Source organism: Rhinolophus ferrumequinum, chromosome 17 (assembly GCF_004115265.2).
Source record: "Rhinolophus ferrumequinum isolate MPI-CBG mRhiFer1 chromosome 17, mRhiFer1_v1.p, whole genome shotgun sequence".
NCBI classification, from domain to species: domain Eukaryota; kingdom Metazoa; phylum Chordata; class Mammalia; order Chiroptera; family Rhinolophidae; genus Rhinolophus; species Rhinolophus ferrumequinum.
Window position 1 is genome coordinate 62,740,160 of NC_046300.1, and position 21,972 is coordinate 62,762,131.

General features: G+C 36.1%; 1 protein-coding gene across 1 annotated transcript in view; it reads right to left on the reverse strand.

Moving 5' to 3' along the window:
- TMF1 (TATA element modulatory factor 1) overlaps window positions 1-21,896 on the reverse strand; it is a 31,073-nt gene extending 9,177 nt beyond the window's left edge. Inside the window, exons 1-10 of the mRNA XM_033132049.1 lie at window positions 20,088-21,896; window positions 16,487-17,697; window positions 14,656-14,759; window positions 13,161-13,287; window positions 10,926-11,031; window positions 8,375-8,517; window positions 7,979-8,145; window positions 7,541-7,697; window positions 4,427-4,519; window positions 3,585-3,741 (exon numbers count right to left, since the gene is read on the reverse strand). Coding sequence (XP_032987940.1) covers window positions 3,585-3,741; window positions 4,427-4,519; window positions 7,541-7,697; window positions 7,979-8,145; window positions 8,375-8,517; window positions 10,926-11,031; window positions 13,161-13,287; window positions 14,656-14,759; window positions 16,487-17,697; window positions 20,088-20,229 — 2,407 coding nt within the window. The 5' untranslated portion in view covers window positions 20,230-21,896. The remainder of the gene's footprint in view (window positions 1-3,584; window positions 3,742-4,426; window positions 4,520-7,540; window positions 7,698-7,978; window positions 8,146-8,374; window positions 8,518-10,925; window positions 11,032-13,160; window positions 13,288-14,655; window positions 14,760-16,486; window positions 17,698-20,087) is intronic.
- Window positions 21,897-21,972: the final 76 nt, after the last annotated feature.

The following is a 21,972-nucleotide window of genomic DNA, read 5'->3' on the forward strand; positions in this document are numbered from 1 at the left end:
TTTCTTTAAAAAACTAAACATGCAACTACCCAGCAATTGCACACTTGGGTATTTATCCAGAGAAATGAAAACTTATGTTCACACTAAAACTTGTAATGAATGTTTACAGTAGCTTATCTGTACAGACAAAATCTAGAGTCAGCCCACACTTCCTTCATCAGGTAAACAAAACGCGGTACATACATACAGCGAAAAAACGCGGTACATACTCAGCAATAAAAAGACTAAATCAATGACACACACTATAAAACTTGGATGAATCTCCAGGAAATTAAGGTGAGCAAAAAAGCCAACCTCAAATGTCACATATTATATTAACATTGTTCTATTTGTACAGCATTTTGAAATTCCAAAATTTTAGAAATAGAGGACAGATTAGTGGTTGCCAGGGATTTGGGACAGGAAGGGGGGGCCCTAAAAGTGGTTAAGTGTGGTTATAATGATGTGATGTTGAAACTGTTCAATATTTTGACTGTAGTGATGGATACATGAACCCACACAAGTGGCAAAATTGTACAGAATGTAATATACACACAGACACACACAGACACACACACACACACACACACAAATGAGTACCAGTAAAACTGGGGAAATCTGAATAAAATAAGTAGACTGTATCAATGTGAATACCCTGGTTGTGATGTCATATTATAATTTTACAAAATGTTAACATTTGGAGATACTGGAGAAAATGGGTATAGGACAACTCTGTATTATTTCTTATAACTGCATGTCAATCTACAATTATCTCAATAAAAATTTTCAATTACAAAAAATATTTATGGATAAGATTGAGATTGAGCCAAGGCAAGAATTTTCATATTTCCCCTTCAAAGTAGACCTAATAATATCCCTATTACACCTTTTATATTCTGTTCCATACTGTACAAGGTGTGATCAAACAATATGGTGAATGTTTAGATAAATAAATGTATCACAGTGAAAGATACATTGCCATTAATCCCCCTCAAAATACTCCTCACTTCGAACACACTGATCCCATTGTTCTTGCCACTTTCTGAAGCAGTTCTGGAAGCCCTCTTTCCTGAGTATCTTTAGTTGTGCTGTCGTTGCTGCCTCGATGTCTTGAGTCATTTTGACTTTGGGGAAGAGCCAGAAGTCGCATGGTGCCAAATCCAGTGAATAAGGTGGATGAGGATACACTGTAATGTTTTTATTTGACAGAAATTGCCATATACCAAAAGCCATGTGTGACATGGAGCGTTGTCATGATGGAGGATGATTTATGGCACACTTTAAAACACACCTTCTGTCAACCATAGCTCACACCTGACTGATTGCACCAAACAAGTTGAAACTTGTCATACAGTTACTAAGGTTCGATGTGCCACTTCCTGTATTGATCCCAGCTTTTTCATTGGATGGCACTCGGCAGCAGTATTCACCGTATTTTTCGATCACAAGAAAGGCTCCATGTCACACATCACTTCTGGTACTGCAATTTCTGTCAAATAAAAACATTATGGTGAGTCCTCATCTACCTTACTCACCGGATCTGGCACTGTGCGACTTCTGGCTCTTCCCCAAAGTCAAAATGACCATGAAAGGTAAAGGTTTTGAACTGATTCCAGACATCAAGGCAATCACAACACCGCAACTCAAGACACTCACGAAAGAGGACTTCCAGTACTGCTTCAGAAAGTGGCAAGAACAATGGGATAAGTGTGCTCAAAGCGAGGGGGAGTATTTTGAGGAGGATTAATGGCAATTTGTCTTTTACTGCGGCAATTTCTTTATTTAAACATTCACCATATTTTTTTAATCACACCTCGTATCTGTGCTCCTATTAAAAGCATTATAGGGTATGTTTGTCCTATGGCCTTGTCTATATTCTAGCACAATACCACATATCCCTGAAAGAATGTAGACTACAGTTTAAAAACCAGAAAAACGATGGCTCCTAACTTTCATTTATTGCTAAATAAATATCCGTTTCAAAAGGTGTCATTTTCAGATGTCTCACAATTTCATAACAAACTGGTCTCAAAAAGTTGTCATAGATAAAATGACAGACTTAATATAAATTAAGCAATACACGAAGGTTCATCTAGTTCAGTGAGTTTTTTAAGTAAGTAAATCTTTTTCTAGAAACCTTACATTGAAATCAAAAAAAGACAGGGAAAGGAGGCACCACTTCCATTAAAGCATCCTGGAAGGAGCCCAGCACCTTATCTATAGAGCTTGCCTCTCACCTAAGGATCTACTGAAGAATGTTTGAAACCCACTATCTAGTTCACCCATCATGATTTACAGTGAGAAGCCCAGAAATGGTTAGTGACTTCCTCCAAAACTGGTTGGCTGGATGATTCAAAACAAAAAACAAAACAAAATAAAAAAGCCCTGAGTGCAGGTCTCCTGACACCCATTCAGGTCTGCTTTCATCACTACACCATGATGTCTCTCAAATTACAGTTAGTTTTAAGCATAGAATGGACACATGGATTTTTAATGAATTTGCTAGCTTCTAGGATATCTAATATATACATATCCTATCTGTCTGTACTTGAATAAACGTCTTGGAAGAATAATTTTCTTTTTATTAGCAGCACAGAAGGGCAACGTGGGGTATTTCTGTAAAGCAGAAGAATATGAAATCTTAAGATTGCAAAGCATCTGAATACTAGGTTCGATCCTGATCCTCCTTGGACCTATCTCTGCTCTAGGGATTTTGCCACTGACTAGTATCATATCTAATCTCCACCTCCTACATTGTTTCAAAACAAGCTAGAAAAAGGTCAGATTTAGCAGTGGACAAGGAAAAAATTGAGTGTAGTCGTCTGTTAAAAATGAATATAGGGTCTGGCCCAGTAGCCTGAGAAAACAGGGGCTGGCCCGGTGGCTCAGGCGGTTGGAGCTCCATGCTCCTAATGCCAAAGGCTGACGGTTTGATTCCCACATGGGCCAGTGGGCTCTCAATCCTAAGGTTGCCGGTTCGACTCCTCGAATCCCGCAAGGGAGGGTGGGCTCCGCCCCCTGCAACTAAGATTGAACACGGCACCTTGAGCTGAGCTGCTGCTGAGCTGCCGCTGAGCTGCCACTGAGCTCCTGGATGATGGCTCAGTTGGTTGGAGCACATCCTCTCAATCACAAGGTTGCTGGTTCGACTCCCGCAAGGGATGGTGGGCTGTGTCCCCTGCAACTAACAACGGCAACTGGACCTGGGGCTGAGCTGTGCCCTCCTCAACTAAGATTGAAAGGACAACAACTTGACTTGGAAAGAAGTCCTGGAAGTACATACTGTTCCCCAATAAAAAGTCCTGTTCTCCTTCCCCAATTAAAAAAAAAAAAAAAAAAAGAGTACAAATGACCTGGAAGTATTTTAGACAGTATCTGACACATTGTGTTATGGAAAACAAATGATTTGAAAGAGTCAAATGATTTGAAAGAGTCAATTGTGATATTAGAAAATAAATGTAAAACAGGAGAAGAGGTGAAAATCTACAAGTTAGACACAAAATATAACTATCAGATCAACTGAATTTCAATTTCATACCATTATCCTAATTCTACAACCAAGATGGAAGGGTTTCTGCACTGAGCTTAAGAATTAAAGCAGTTACCAAGCCTATCAGAAAGATTCTTCTCTAACTTCTCCCACGAAGATGTCTGGGACCCTAGAGTTGCTTGCAAATTTTCTATCTGTCGAAGTAATGGTCTTGTTGTTGATGAAACATTTTGACTCAGTTCTTGGTTTCGATTCTCCGCTTCCTGGAGCCTCTGAATCATGGAATTCGTAAGTCATTACCGATGACACCAATAAAAACACTAGCAAACAAACTTTATGAGAGATTTCTGAAAAAAATTACTTCCCCAAGATAGAATTACTTTTTAAACTAAATTATTTCTAATTATTCAATCCTTAGAGATAAGCCCCATAAGAGAGTATCTAAATAAGTGCCTCTTTACAAAGCATTTTCTAACATAAACACACCTTTTGATCAATTTAAAAGTTTCATCCAAACCTTCCTGTAGTTGTCTCCTCATCCAAATATTTCTAAGTATTTACAAAAACAGGTCAATCTGAGTTGTATTTTCTCTCCCTTTTCCTATGTATATTCATTGACTGAAAATTAAGAGTAGTGACATAAAAACTGGCCACTAATTATCTGCCTCATAGTAATCAAACACTGATAATTAATAAATCACCTATTACAAATGAAAAAATACTGAATACACAGTAAATCTATCATAATAAAATTATTTTCTATAAAACAGAATTAGGGTTTTTCTTATATATTTTTAAGGTTCCAACTCTGACTTTATTAACACAAGCCACAAAAATACAGCAAATGATAAGTATGGTAGCAAGCGTCTCAATTCTATGAACATTATTCCACTGAGTCATTTTTTATTTCTAGGAAAACACATCTAGGATTTGCGCTTAGGAAAACAGTGACAGTACCTGCTGGAGTTCACTGACTTCATGTCGTAAATAATCCTCTTTCCTGGCAGCTGCTTGTTCTGCACGTTGCAGTGCCAGCCTAAGGTCCCCTACCTGTGTGAGGAAAAGCAATACACTATCACAAACAATCTCAAACATTAGCTAGAACTTTTTGCTAAGTACTTATTTTGTGTTTGTGGACTTATTGTTCATATGTAATACTCTACACTATCCAGTGAGCTTTTACATATATGATTCTCACACATCCCATTCATCAACCAATTTCAAAACTGTATGGAAATATGTACTTAGGAAAGCACTCTGTTAGGCAAAAAAAAAAAAAAAAAGTATATAAATACTTAGAAGACACAGTCACTGCCCCACAATATAAGAGGAGAAACAATGCAGCCATAAATATTTAAAGCACAAGGCAGAATGTGATAGGCACTCTATGAGCTATACATACACATTTTGAGAATTTACTCTGTGAAGGAAATCTCTAAAAGCATAAAAAGATATTCCCTACACTGTCAGCTAGATTAGCAAAAACACACAAAACATGAAATATTCTAAATATCCATCAGTAGTTAATCTACTTTTGCAAAATGTTGCCATAACATGAATATACCCATTAAAATTATGATAAATGTTAAGACATATAAAAATGTATGATTCAGGGCCAGCTCCGTGGCTCAGGCAGTTGGAGCTCCGTGCTCCTAACTCCGAAGGCTGCCGGTTCGATTCCCACATGGGCCAGTGGGCTCTCAACCACAAGGTTGCCGGTTCAACTCCTTGAGTCCCACAAGGGATGGTGGGCTCTGCCCCCTGCAACTAGGATTGAACACAGCACCATGAGCTGAGCCGCCTCCCGGATGGCTCAGTTGGTTGGAGTGCAGGCTCTCAACCACAAGGTTGCCAGTTCGATTCTTCGAGTCCCACAAGGGATGGTGGGCTGTGCCCCCTGCAACTAGAAAACGGCAACTGGACCTGGAGCTAAGCTGCGCCCTCCACAACTAAGACTGAAAGAACAACTTGAAGCTGAACAGCACCCTCCACAACTAAGATTGAAAGGACAACAACTTGACTTGGAAAAAAGGCCTGGAAGTACACACTGTTCCCCAATAAAATCCTGTTCCCCTTCCCCAATAAAAAATCTTTAAAAAAAAAATGTATGATTCAATCTTAAAGACAAAAAGTATAAAATAATATATATAATATCAAATATAAAAAATCTGTACATGGAGAAAAGGACAAGAAGGCAATACAGAAAACTGACTTGCAAAAGGTGATGATTTTATGAATGGTAGTCCCATACTCTCCATCTCCCATTCTCCTAATTGTTCTTTATTACCATTCCAATATATTTTTAATTTAAAATATTAATATTTTCTCTATCCCAGTGATAAGAATAGCAGAAACACAAGGGGTATATGGACCATAGTGTGATTTATAATACCAAAATATTGAAAACAACCCAAATATCTGTTAATAAGACCTGACTGAATAAACAATGGGATATTTACACAATGAAGAATTATAACTATAAAAAAGGAATTTTTTAAAAAGCTCTATGCTCTACTATGGACTGATCACCAAGACATTTTATTTAGTAAATAAAACAAGTTGTGAAATACTATAAATAGTAAACTATATTTTATGTGAGAAGGATCAGGGAGACAAAAACAAATATGTGTATAAGTGTAAACTTGTGTATGTATATGTGTGGGGGTATGTAAGTAAATGTATAGAAAATGTATATTTTCTTGCATATACAAATAAGAAACACTGAAAAAAATTAACCAAACACTAATCAAATGGTTACTCATAGGCAAATAAAAGGAATGGGGGAGAGGCTAAATTGGAAGCAAATATTGTCTCAGTATATTACACTTCGGAATCATGTAAATGTTTTACATACTCATGCAAAATTAAATACAAAATGCATTGGGGTCGATGAGGAGAGAACAGTTTTTTAACAAATGGTGCCAGAACAACTGGGTATCCACATGCAGAAGGCCTAAATGTGAGAGCCAAGACTATAAAATTCTTAGAAGGAAACAGGTGAGAATCTGCATAACATTGGGTTAAGCAATAGTTTCTTAAATGTAATACCCAAAGCACAAGCAACAACAAAAAATAGGTAAGCTGGACTTCATCAAATTTAAAAATCTTTTGTGCATCAAAGGACACTACCAAGAAAGACAACCTGTACAATGGGAGAAAATATTTGCAAATCCTACATCTGATAAGGGTCTAGTATGTAGAATATATAAAGAACAATAAAAAGACAACGCAATTTAAAAATGGTCAAAGGAGTTGAATATTTTAATCAATTTCTCCAAAGGAGAAACATAACGTCCAATAAGCACATGAAAAGATGCTCAGCATCACTAGTCATTAGGGAAATGTAAATCAACACCACAAGCAGATACTTCTTCACACCCACTAAAAGGGGTACACTGAAGAAAAAAAAAGACAGTAACAAATACTGGCAAGGATATGGAGAAATTGAAACCCTCATATGTTGCTGGTGGGAAGGTAAAATGGTGCAGCTGCTGAGGAAAAATTTGGCAGTTCCTCAAAAAGTTAAATACAGGGTTACCATATGACCTGAGGACAAAAATCTAAAATAGTTTAAAATATATGTTCACACAAAAAATTGTAAATGAATGTTTATAGCAACATTATGTATAACAATAAAAAGTGGAAAAACTCAAATATTCTGTAAGACAAAGCCTGACAAATTTTGGGTTTCCTCCTTCATCTGAGAGCCATGAAGTTACATGGATTCTCCTGAAATTATCAGCAAGGTTTATTATTTATCTGCATATGTGCACTTCTCTGGTAAGAGGGTCCTTAGCTTTCTTGATATTCTCAAATAAGTCTGAAATTCACAAAAAATTAGGCAATACTGGTATACTGTAAGCATCATTTTAACAACAGTTTAAAAAAACACACAACTGATTAAGTTTGGCATAATTCAACACTCTTAAAAAAATTGCCCAACAGGATTATAGATGCCCAGCACGGTATAACACATGTACCAGTAATGGGTCTGATTCAAACTAACTAATGGATTCTTTAATATGCAGAAGCCCCAAGATTTAAAAGATTAATTCAGTACCCATTGCTTACTTGAATGGCTAATGTTTCTTGCTGCTGACGGGCTTCTTCTTGAACCTTCTCTAGTGCTGCGGAAAGTTCTTCTTTAGCTTTCCTTTCCCGATTTAGAACAGCTTCCTGTGCCTCACTATCCTTTGCAGCATTGGCTTTGTGGAGATCAGTAAGTTCTCTTAAAAAATTAGATTGATAAGTTTTATTTAAAATAATACACAGTTAATTACATGGCCCAGGTTATGAAGTTTCCATGTAGATTTCCATGGGATCTACAGAATGGGAGACAGTTCACCACATAATAAACACTGCCTGCACTAAGGACTCTTTTTATTGAACTTATTTTGAATACTTACAAATTCATACATAGCTCAGTTTATAAGTGTTGTTAGTGATAATAGAAAAAGGGCTTCTTCCACATTCCTATTACATGAGTTGCGTATTTGCTTATTTTCTTACTTGTATGCACTATCAAGAGCGGCCTGAATACTTCTGTTCTTTTCTTCAAGTTCATTCATGTCTACTTGAAGTCGGCCAAGATCCTTTTCTTGGTGTTCGACCACAGAATTTAGTTTTTTAATATTTTCTCTATGTTGTTTCTCAACCTCTTCTTTGCCATCAAGGACCTATAAGAACAGACAAAAGCATTCTTCAATATATAACATCATGGTTAAATAACTGTATTCCAGCATCTCAAATGTTAGAATAACAAAGAAAAATCTTAACATTCCTCTAATAAATTGTTGGAAACATCCTTCCAATAGGATATACCCCAAATAAATCATTGCCAATGTTTTATAAACCATAGTCAACTGTTCATATAATAACTATATGTAGAAAATGATCAATATTCACCTGTTTTAAATGTTGTAACTCTTCTTCTAGCTCTTTAACTTTTTTGTTCAGCTTTGCAATAATATTTTCATTTTCTTTGTCTTTAGCTCTTAATTTCTTAATGATGTTAGAACTATGCAGTTGCTGTTTTGAAAGTTTTTCTCCTGGCAATGGCAAAAAGAGTATAAATTCAAAGAATACTGATTCCCTAAGAACTTAAACAGAATATTTTATCTAACTAATGACATAACTGATAAAATATTTTAAAAATCACAATACTGTAACCACCACTGTTAAACTGATTTGAACAAGGATCATCAATGAAGGCTAAAATTACTAGGTGGAAGGATGGTGGAGAACAAGAAAATGTGGTGTATAAAGGAAATGTGGTGTGTGTGTGTGTGTGTGTGTGTGTGTGTGTGTGTGTGTGTGTAATATTATTTAGTCTTAAAAAAAGAAGAAAATCCTGACATTTGCAACAACATGGATGAACCTGGAGGACGAAATAAACCAGACATAGATATTGCATGGTCTCACTTATATGTGGAATCTAAAAAGTTGAACTTATAGTAGAGAGTAGAATGGTGACTACCAGGGGATCGGGGGGTAGGGGAAATGGAGAGATGTTGGTCAAAGGGTACAAAGATTCAGTAATGCAGAATGAGTAATTTCTGGAGATCTAATGTACAGCATGATAACTAAAGTTAAAAATACTGTATGATACACTTGAATTTACTAAGTGAGTAGATCTTAATAATAAAACTACATGAAGTGATTGATATGTTAATTAGCTTCATTTTGTAATCATTTCACAATGTATACGTATATCAAAAAATCATGTTGTATACCTTAAATATATGTAATTTTTATTGGTCGACTATACCTCAACAAGCTGAAAACAAAAAATTTAGGAGTGAAATATTATGGTATCTGTCACCTACCTTCAAATGGTTTGGAAAAAGGGTAGTAGTGTATGTGTGTGCAGAAAGATATAGAAGAGGTGTGGTCAGATGTTAATTAGCTGATGAATCGTGGTAATGAAGTGACCAGTTATTCACTGTAATGTACTTTCAGCTTTGAGTCTTTCAGCTATTTAGTTTACAAATACTTCTGGGGGATACAGAAGCAGTATGTAAATATTCCTGTTTTCTCTAAAAAGAGGTTCATTAAGCAAAAGAAAACATTAGCCCCTGACTAAATTACTAAATTCCAAAAATAGTGACATTTGCTATTAATATTTTTAATAATTTTTTTAAATAATAAAACCATGCACTTAGCCTTCTCCTTAGTCTTTAATGTTGTAACACAAGGCAGTTACTGACTTCAAGATGTCTTGAGATAAGGAATTTGTGTTTTATCAACTCTTCATTACTCTATTTTAGCGCTTAGATCGAGTTTTATAATTATCTTTGTACTTATATTTCCCTTTCATTAAACTGTAAACTCCTGAAGGACAGAGTGTGTTGTATTTATTATTGTATCAAACACATACTAACTGTGAAATATTAGCTTAAATAAATGAAAATGAAAAATTGGGTAAAACTTTTTTAAATGAATTGTTTCCAATTGTTTCTCAAACATTTACTCTGAAAATTCACTTAAGTTCAATGATTTAAACACAGAAATGTTCATCCCACCATTATCTGTAACATGAACATTTTAGAAATAAATATATAACATTAGGAAAACAGTAACACAAATTATGGTATATTCATATAATGGACTTTAATTCAGCCATTAATAATGGTATCAATGTATTTAATGGCATAGGGAAAATGTAAAAGAAGATTTGCAAATTAGATATATGATCTTAATTATGTTTAAAATGTATTAAAAATATATTTAAAAGGGACCAGAAGAAATTAACAGTTCCTTATAAAATTGGATTATGGTCTATTTTTTCTTTCTTCATACACTTTCTGTAACTTCAAAAATTTCTGTAAGCAGCAAGTATTATTCCTTTAACTGGAAAAACTTTAATTAAGAAAAAATTCACTTGAATACCTTTTTCAAAACTACTTTCATATGATATTACATAAAGAAATTAATTAGGTGTCCATCTGTAATGATTTAACTCATGAAGGCTCTTGAATTTCAATAATTCTGCTAATTATAAATATTTTCACAAAGTGCTTAATAACAGAAAAAATAAAACATGAAAATGAAAAATTCACTATCAAATGCCAGAATACAATACAATAATACCATATAATACCCAAACTAGAGATTCAAATACTACATAAACTCCAGAATTATAACCTTCAAATACCTTGTTTAAATGACAGGCTCTAAAATCCGTTACAAGCTTTCTTCAAGGAAGCACAAACTTCTATGTATTTTTCAGGGAGTTATTTTTTTACCTCTCTAGAAACAAAAAGCTACATACATGTATCTCTCTCTGCCTCTATATATCTTGCTCCCCATTCTTCCACAAACTGTCACCTACTATTACTGAGAGTTAAGCCCAAAACTTCCTTGCCTCCAATATTTTTTATTAGGAAGCCGCAGCTAGTTATGTGGAAAGTATTTTTCCTGTTTTTACAATATTTTTCATAATCAACTAAATACGTACCTTCTTCCATTAACCCTCGGATCTGCTCATCTTTCTCTTTCAAAAGGTCTGAAGTTTCACTACTATTTAATCTAGTCGCAAGTTCTTCTTTTATACTTTTGATTTCCTTATTAAAAGAAAACAAAAGGAATGTAAATATCATAAAGAATTATTTCCATTTTGGGCACATTTTTTCAATTTTTTACCATATTCAAAGAAGTTATTCATAACCACATTCTTGATAGGAATCCATAACTTTTGTTCTGTTAACCTGAGTTTATTACCTTGGTTAATTAAGACTAAGGAAACAGCTTTGAAAACAATATAGAAAACCTGAATTCAGAGATAAACAGATTTTAAAATGGAAATGAAAATGAGAATAAGTTAAATTTCAATAACCCTTCTTAAGTATCCCTACATACATTTTCTACAAGCACTGTATTTGGAACACCATTTCAAACAAACAGTACGTATCTCGTTTTTCACTGTATTTCTTTGCCTCATTAAAACTCATTGTACCTATTAGTATGTTGTGAAACAATTATATACAGTCTGATCTACGTTAATAAAGCAGAGATTCAACAGAAACACGTCAAGATAGTTTGTCTTTTAAAACTATAATGGAGAAATATGGTGATGTGAAAAATGTTCTTTGATTTAAAATTTAGTTTTAAGAGATGCTCTGAAACTAAACAATAACTAAAAACAACTAACATTTATTAGGTATTTAAACCATGCTTTGTCTCCATTATTATTTAATCCTCACAACAATCTGATGAGGGAGACACCTGTATTACCATTGTTTCCCCGAAAATAAGACCCAGCCAGACCATCAGCTCTAATGCGACTTTTAGAGCAAAAATTAATGTAATCCCTGGTATTATATTATACATGTTATGTTATGTTATGTTATGTGATATTATACATTATATTATATTATACCCAGTCTTATATAAGACCCGGTCTTATAGTAAAATAAGACCGGGTTTTATATTAATTTTTGCTCCAAAAGACGCATTATAGCTGATGGTCCGGCCGGCTAAGCTTATTTTCAGGGAAACAGTATTCAACTCCACAAATAAGAAAACTAATACTCAGAAAAATTGAGTAAATCTGAAGGGCAGGGAGCTATTAAAGTGGTAAAGTTATGACTTAAAACCAGGTCTGTGAATCCCCAAAGTCCATGCTCCAAACCAGCCACAACACTGCTATCCATTTTCTATCAAAATCTGACTCATACATCAAGGTCCAGCAAGAATGTCCTATCTTCCATGAAACCCTCTTCATTTCTCTGGTCAGAATTCATCCTCTAGGATACCATTCCAACTGCTATTCATCTCTATGTATAACTTATTTCATTCCGCCTCGTACTATATATTGTTGACATTGTCATCTATCACTAGAACAACAAACTTGTCACTTAAGGTAATTAATAACCTTAGTTGGTTCCCAATTTCTGAAATAGCCAACTGTTAAAAATTATACGAATTAGAACAATGCTTCCCCACCAGGTGTGATTTTGCTCCCAATGGGACATTTGGTAATGTCTGGCAAAATTTTCAATTAGCACAAATGAGGTGGGGATGGAGGGGTAGGAAATACGGAGGGGAGGGTGCTATTGTCATCTTGTAGGTAGGAGCCTGGGATGCAGGTAAACACCCTACAATGCACAGGACAATCCGATATGACATAAAATTGTCTAGCACAAAAGGTCAATAGTGCTGAGGTTGAGAAATCTCATATTAGAATAAAACAATGTTATGTTTCCCAAGAGTCACTACCCATTAGAAATTTTTATTTTAAAATTATTTCGACTTGAAGAAGTACATATATATAACATGTTTCAAGATGTAGAAAATAACAAATGAGAGTAATGATAAATTTTAGTCCCATTTAGATTTAAGTGTTATTTATTTTGATGGAATTATCATTTACAAGTTATTCTAGTATACCTGAAATTTATGTAACTTTACTAACAATTGTCACCCCAATAAACTTTAGTTTAAAAAAAAGTTAGTCTAGTGATCCTCGCTATACATCTTACAAAGATTTATACAGACAAGTATGCTGACTTTTTAAAAATATCAAAACCTGTAATTGTAAAGGTATTGAAAAATTTACAATTTAAGTGTTAATATGCTATAGTATCCTTTTACTCTGACCTCTTTTTTCCAATAGCAAAATATTATGAAGGCACTCCTCAAAACTCTATGTCTCTAAAGAGTTTAATTAACATATATTTTAAACTTCCATTACCTTTTTAGCAGCATCTCTCTCTTTGCAGGCTAGCTGAACTTTCTTTTCTGCTTCTGCAATTCTTTGAGTAAACTCATCTTTCAAGGAAGAAATGCTGCTGCTTTCTTCTTTCACTCTGAACATTTCACTAAATTTAAAACAATACTGACACTGAGGATACTTGTTTATATATTGCAAAGGTAACAAGATGAGTTCAGCTTGCAAAAGGAAAGTAACATTGTCTTCAACACATACCTTACAAAAATAGATCAGTTTTAGGCCTGTTAACTTTTCAGAGAAAAATTATTTGCTTAATTAATTTTTAAACACCTCAAAGAAAACCATTAGTAACTGAAAGTGTCACAATGTTTGATATGTAAAATTAAGAAAAAAGTAAATAAAAATGTTTATTTTTGAATCATGTCACCTTTACCAATCACCTCCCTAATGAAAACAAATACAGTGTACCTCGGTTTTCGAACGTCTCTTTTGAAAAACATTTTGGTTTACGAATGCCATAAATTTTATGGCTCTGTGGTACCATTAGATAGTAAAATTCATGCTAAATTTGCAGTTTTAGGAGTTGATTTTAAAGGTCTGTAACGGATTAATCCATTTTGCATTACTTTCTATGGAGAAACCATGCCTCTGTTTTCGAACATTTCAGAACTCGAATGGTCTTCCGGACGGATTACGTTCGAAAACCGAGGTACCACTGTACTCAGTATTTTTAAATATAATATCACAGCTTTCTTTAAAGACATGTTTTAAATCTCTAATACTAAAAGGTTATTAATAATAAGTAGAAAAAATTTGTTTGTTTTTTGCAAAACACGTCTCTTCAATGCCAAAAGTAATATGGTAAAGATAATATGAAGAGAAAAGTAATCTCTAAGGTTAGAATTGAAATGCTATTCAAATTTCAATAATTATAAACAAGTTAAATTAAAAACCACTTTAATTTTTTTTTTTTTTTTTAACAGGAGGATTTTATTAGGGAACAGTGTGTACTTCCAGGAATTTTTCCTAGTCAAGTTGTTGCCCTTTCAATCTTAGTTGCGGAGAGCGCAACTCAGCTCCAGGTCCAGTTGCCCTTGTTAGTTGCAGGGGGCGCAGCCCACCATCCCTTGTGGGAGTTGAACCAGCAACCTTGTGGTTGAGAGAATGCGCTCCAACCGCTCCAACCGAGCCATCCGGGAGCTCAGTAGCAGCTCAGCTCAAGGTGCCATGTTCAATCTTAGTTGCAGGGGGCGATGCACACCATCCCATGGTCAAGAAGTCGAACCCGCAACCTTGTGGTTGAGAGCCTGCACTCCAACCAACTGAGCCATCTGGCACTGGCCCATGTGGGAATCGAACCGGTAGCCTTCGGCGTTAGGAGCACGGAGCTCCAACTGCCTAAGCCACCGGGCCGGCCCTAAAAACCACTTTAATTTAAAAAACATTCTTAGAAGATAACCAAGTGTAGATAACCAAGTAAAATGTGTAAAACTATTCACATTTGCAAAATACTTACTCTTTCAGATTATCATAAGCTTCTTCTAAAAGTGCTTTTTCTTTACTAAGAGATAATAACTGAGCTTCCCTTTTATCCAGTTTCTCATTCAGAAATTCAACTTTCTAGATAAGGAGAATACACAAAAGTCAAACATTTAGCTTTAAAAGACCATTCTTACATGCAGGTGATGAGTTAAAAAGGTAACCTAATCACTATAATCGATAAAACAGCATCATCTCTTAAAAACGATTAAAAACAATATTGGGAACACAATAAATACAATACAACAAGAACTCATACACAGCTGGTAGGGGAGTGTAAATTACTACAACCACACAGCAGGTTGGAGTATAAATTAGTAAACTGCTTTGGAAAACCACCCGACAATATCTAGTTGAAGATCTACATACCCTTTGATACAGAAAATTCTTTTAGGTATACCTCAGAGAAGAAAACTCTTGCGTATCTATACAAGAACACTTACAGCTGTTTGTTTGTAACAGCTAAACCTTGGGAACAGTGTGCATATACCACCAAAAGAGGAAAGAAATAGATATAATAATGAAAAAATAAAAGAGGGATTTCAAAGCCCCCAATAATGTTCTATATCTTAGCCGGACTGCTATACAAACGAGTGTATGTTTTTCCGTATTATTCTTTAACCCAAAAATGTAACGTAACTTTTTTTAGTATGATATGATTCTATTCTTTCAAAAGTAATTTTAGAAAATCCATAGGCATGCAATTTAAAAATCTACAGAACATGTCAGTATAAGGCTAAACAAAAAGGAATGGTTAAAATAGCTTATTCCTTAGGTCCTGCTACAGCAGTGATAAACTTGCATATGAGTGGGGAGGAATGGTGCCTTTTGTACTAAAAAAAAAATTGTCTTACCTGATTTAGGTCTAGATTAATTTAGAAATCATTTACCTTATTGATAATAGTATTGGTTTCTAGGAATTCAAACTGCTAGTAAAGCTATAGCATGGCATTTTGTTTGTGAATAACATTAAACCTAGGTAAGAGAATCTGGCTTTTTTTTTTTTACATTAAATAATTCAATATATGGCACTTAACAGGACGTTTCTTCAAGATATCCTGTACCTCAGAGGAGTCTAATAAAGATGCCAGATCCAACTCAATTTCTATTATCTAAAAATCATAGGAAAAACTAAAACTGTGACTTAATGTTCATTAAGGAATTTACACCACTTCCCTTTTATACATATATTAGGTAGAGGTAATTTGTCATTCCTAAGCAGTGCCTTAGTTCCTTGGACATTTCCCTTTCATATTCATGTAAGATAGCTAGCTATTAATCGGAACTATAAAAAAAAAACGTAAAAAAAGCACATAGAAGCAATAACAGTAAAACATCAGTAATTAATCTAAAAATTAAAATTTTCATTTAAGATTTGCCACAAATGTGAACATGCAAAAAATGTTTTGATATTAAAAAAACCCATGTAATAGATTTGTTTTTGCACCTCTATCTACAAAGGAATTGAAGATGTATGTTTACAGACAGTCCTTTGCAAACTGAAAAATTAATGAGCATAGTATAAGAGAATTTTAAGGTGACAAAGACTCAACAGTAAAGATGAATATGAAAACTTCCTTACGCTTAGTTATATTGAAATATCAACTTATGTTACTTGGAAAATTTTCAAGTGATTTATTATGAATAAGTCTTCAATTTTAAAGTCCTTAATGCCACATTTAAATGGCAAAAAAAAAAGCCTGTTTTTTAAATCAGTACAAATCATGATGCATCACTGAATATTAAAAACAAACACGATTTAATCTCTGAAAAGCACATGCAAAAATCCCCTTCCTCTTTCTAGTTACCTTGCAAATATCTTCCTTCTCAGAAAGTGCTTCTGGCTGACTTTCAGCAGCTTCGCAGTGCTCAGCTACCTTATCTAAGACAGGAAGTCCTTCATTTATTGGTGTAGAAGAAACCAAGATATCAGGCTGTTCACAGTTAACAGGAGTGGCACTTCGTCCACTTTCTTCCATTTCCGTTTCCTCAGTGGGTATAATTAGTGTTTCATTTACTTCTTCCTCAGATTTGCCTTCAACAGACTCAACTATTTTAGTCTTTGCGGTGGAAGGATTAACGATAATAGGTCCTAAAGCATATCCCTTGCCTGACAATTCATCATCTGAGTTGATTTCACTTACACTTCGGCTATCTAATGACTGTACACTAAAGGAGTCTATTCTTTCAAAAGCATCAGATGAGCAGCAACTCTCAGTGAGTTTTTGGAAATCATCCAAACGATTATATTCAGGACAAGCAGATGCTGAGAGAAGCTGAAAAGATGTCTGCATTAAGTGAAGACTTGATTTTGAATCTGCAGTCTCTTGTCTTGAACTTGCTGAGCTCTCACTTATTACACTTTCATGATCTAAAACTTCAATATCACTGGTAGTAGAAGTACCCGACGAGAAAGTACTAACAGGAGGAGAAGGTGTATTGCTCTGTCTGTCTTCATGCTTTTGTTCCTTAGGTTCCGAAGCCATGTCCTTTGTTTCTGCTGTGAGAGACTGCGAAGACATATTAGATAAATTTTCCCTAGTTGTTTTCACATTAATTACACTCTCAGATACTTTCAAACTTAAGGTTGACACCTTTATATCAGATTCTTTATTGACAGTCTCTTCATGCTTGCCTTCAGTTTTAGGAGACAAAGTATCTACTACCAGAGTTTCCCCTGATGATACACAGGGAGAAGAGTCTTTTACTTTTGACTCAGTTGTTTCAGTTGTTCTTGACTCTCCTGTGTGCAAGGATTCCTGTAAGGTGCTTTTCACTTCTTCTTCTGGTCTCTGTGATTTAGCTGGTGGTGTTGATACCACCGGACTCTTCTGAATGGTTTGGACATCCGTTGGAGAGAGAAAGGCACTGAAGAAAGTTTCAGATTCATCTACCACAGATCTCCGAACTGGCTTTGTAATTGCTTTAGGAGAGGCTACCGGTTGACTCTGAGGTTCAGTGTTAGATTTTAACCCCCAGGTTGACGTATCCCATCCTCCACTGGCAGGGGGACTTATTCCTATGACCAAATAAATAAATGTATATACATTAATATTACAATCACTATTACAAGTCAATATAAATGTTAAAAAAAAGAAAATCTGGACTACAACCTATAATTTGCACCTGTTACCCTCGTTGCTTACTACTTAATTAACTAGTCCACAGGTTAACTTTGGGCCTTAAAGAGGAAAACTGGTGTCGATCTGCCCAAGAGGAAGTAGGAACAAAGATAAAAGACTGGACTGGGCCTGGTCTACCAGAAGCAATTATGTTATTGCCTCCCACAACAAATTAAGAAAGTAATGATATGTTATAAAACCCCTGCTAAGTACAAAATACATATGATGCACTTCACAATAGTATCTTCACTAACAGGTCATGTGCAGCCATGGCAAATTGATTCTACCTTCTATTCTGTTATTTTACATTAATTTTTTTCTTGTAATACCAATACTAGTTATGAGCTAGGCAAGAAGGCAACACTCAAAAACTGAACCCAAAATACTGGTGACAAATGTCCTTTTCCAAAGGTCAAAGTAAACTGATGGCAACAGTAACTTCTAGAGGACAAATTCATTTTCATCCACTTAGTTACAAACTCATTCTCCCAAGTTTCACTCTCCAAACCGACTCTACGAGCAAGTTTTGTTGTCTTCCTAAATTACAAATTATGTCAGCAATTAGTAGAAGGTCATATGAATTCCAGAAATGTGCATTTTTATTAGAATTATTGTTTTTTTATGTAAATGGTAGTTTCCACTAGGATTCTTAAAAAAACACCAAGGAGAAAATATCCTTTCGGTGAAAAAAAGGTAATTGTGTAAGTTATAGAAATATGTTTTATAAAAAAACCCAAAGATAAACAAAAAATGGCATATTCCCTAAAATATTTAAAGCACTTCTTTTAAAAAGATTCTGCTTTTTCTAAATTCAAAAGTGGCTGAGCAGAATTATCACAAATTATGCATAATTAGAAGTTGTGGGGAGAGCACAAGTATTTAAAAGCTCCTAAAAACTATCAAGTCTATCCTTTAATATGACTTTGGCAGTATGTAGGAAATTTCAATTTAGGAACATAGCTTTATATCCATTTGTTTAGCATATGAAAACAATGAAAAAAGGAGTAAACCAAAATTTAAGATGCAAATGAACAAGCAAGAGTAAAAGTCTAGTTTATTAATTCTCTTAATTACTGAAGTCAAATTTGCCTCTTGAAGAATGTTTTATATAAACCCCAGGGTTATCTGATATCCATTATAAATTATTCCATTTTGAAGATTGGTCATCTTGTAATGATGGCAATGTAAAACATAGATGACCACTAAACACTTACGGGATTGCACTAAAATCTGACTTTATTCTGGATAACTTATTTTTAAAAATGAATTATATAGCACAATTGAAGCCCCAAGTTTTATAAACCGAGTATCCTTATATTTAAAACTTGTATCATCTCCTCTAAAGTTCAGTAATTCAATGTGGGATAAATATGTAAAAGGAAGTTGAGTTACTCCAACAAGGTCTAACACCTTGTGAAAAGTAATAGGATCATAACATATACTTCACATGTAGGGCCTGACGTTTCAACTATGTAAAATTAAAAACAAAACCCAGAAAGAGTAGTCAAAAATCACTTATTCTTTTTCAGAGGTCACACACACCCAAAATCTGCGAATCTCTACCCCAGAAACCAAAATGCTAAACTGTTCCTTAGACTTAGAGCCAAAAGCAACTGAAGATCCCTAAAAGATTAAGCTCAACTAATCTGACAACCTGAGAGATGTAGGTATTTGGAAATAAACTGTGATGCAACCCAAAAATCGTGGGCCACAGTGTCCAGGGGGAGTATCTGCAGCATATTCTGCCCCTCACCCGCTGAGTGGCCTAGGGGAAGTTACTTGGCCTTTCTGAGCCTCGTTTTCCTCTTCTGTGAACACGAATAGTGGCCCTAACGCGACGAGCCGGTTTGAAAATGAGAAAGCCATAAACCGCCCATCGCGGGTACCAAGCACGAAGTGATCACGAAATGTTAGCAACTGTTCCTCCTGTCCACGTTGATGTGCTCCAGCGTCTTGGCTGCAGTGTCCCAAGAGCGCAGCAACTGGGGAGCGTTGTGCGCTCCGCCCAGGGAGCGCGTGGGGACAAGAACAACAAATCAAGTCCCTGTCATCCGAGGCCGGCAGGACCCGCACCCAGGGCCACCAGCGAGGAGAAACGTGGGGCTGCACTTCCCTCGGGACAAGAGCAAAGACGTTCTTGGAGACAAAATACATCTCTGAGGACCGGCCGGGAAGAAATGACTCCTTCAGAACTTGCGTGCGGAAGCAGCCCGGTCTACACCGCTTGCCCTGCTCGCCTCAGAAGATGCCTGCGGGAGCCCAGGGTCCCCGCGCCTCGCCCCCTTACCCGGCTCTCCGTACGGAATGGTCTCGGCCCAGGCGCTCGGCTCCTCTTCCTGGATGTCCAGGACCCGGTCGATGGACTTCTGGGCCTGAGACAGGGCCTGCTTAGCGAAGCTGGAGAGCTGAGAGGCGTTGAACCAACTCATCCTCCCTCCTCAAGCCGGCAGTGGCCGGCGGCAGCACCGAGTGAGAAAGCCGAGGGCCGGGCCGACCGGCGCAGGCCTGGGGAAGGGTGCAGCGTTCCGCCTCGCCGCCTCCTCCACTCGACGGGCCCTGTCAGCGGGTGCCCATGACCCCAGCAGTCTCCCCCGAGCCCGGGAGGTTACCCTCAGCCCTCCCCACAGCTGAGACGACCGTGCCGGACTGCGCATGCGCGAGCTACTTCCACGTACACAACCACCAAATCTCCGAGCCCCGAGTTCCGCCGATAGACGGAAACACAGGCGGGACTTTGACGTCACATCCGGGGTTGCCATTAGTTACCAAGGAACGCGGAACTTTTTCATTGCTGCAGGAATTCTCAACCACCGGAGTTCACTATAGTTATCAGCAGAGGCCGATCATCTGGGAGGAGGAATCAGCGAGTTTTCATGTAGGTTCCTTCGTAAAAACTCACGTACTAAATAGCGCCTTGACAGCAATAATTGCCAACAAAGGGAAATTTGGTACTTGCATTTCCCGTACTTAGCGCTTTGTCTCAACTTGGCCTTAAGGATTCGGAACCCTGGGTTTGGGTTTGGTTTGCCTAAAAATACTAGACATTGTATAGAAGACCTGATTCAGCCCACCTGATGTAAGTAAAAAGCCATCTTCCACAATGAGTTACAGGCTAGAACAAGGGTACAGAAGGCAAAATCTCTCCCTCACAACCCAGGTCCATTCTCCGCCCCAGTCAAAACAAACCTGGGAGGCACTAAGCCTATACTCTATTAACGTGTGCTGTGCGTATTTAAAATACAACTTTTTCTGCATGCACTCTTCAAACATTTAAATGAAAAAAGAAATCTGGTGGACTTCCCAGTCAGCACCTATTTATAGCCCCTATAATGTTAAGGATAAAATTCAACCAACATTTAAAAGCCAGATTTCTATAAAAATCCAGATTTCTAGCTGATTTTGAAGGCTATGGATACCAACATGGAACAGCCAGCAAGAATGGTTACCCCTTTTGACAAATACTTTTCACTCCAGTTTGCTACAGACCCCACTAATCATATTACATTCTGTTATTACATTCTCTTATTACACCCTCCTCGCTGTGGTTACTTACCTTACCTGCCTGTCCCCTATATTTGAGTATTTTAGTATTTTTGAGTATAAATATTTGAGTATTTTTCCATTGCAAGGAACCAAGCCTTAAGGAATTACTTTTCTTTTAAAACATCACATTTAAACTCTGCCCTTGATAAATTATGATCTTCCAATAATTTTATCTTTCAGTAAATATTTGCATATTGAAACTTACAATTTAGTAATCTACACAAGTAGTACTAAATAACTCAGGCAACTTCAAACAGTTTAGCTAAGTAGCCTGAGAAGACAGTTTGGGGCAGATGAGAGTTGGAATCCCTCTTCCAACAGTTCTAATTGTCCAGTTTTGAGTAAATGACCTAAACTTTCTAAAACTAATTATTCAGCTCTCATATTGTCACTTTCTTAGAAGGCTACTTTGAGAATTACATTGCACCTGTATAAAGGAAGTGCTGAATGTCAGTTCCTTCACATTCAAAAATTTACACTGAATCTGTACTTTTTTAAGCAGAGAAATTTATCTCATATGATTTCATAATGAAACTTAAATTGTCAATTGGAGCTAGAAAGAATGAAAATTTAACCCAGTGACATGTAATCACAACTTCTGAATAGAAAACTACCATCTGTCAAAAATA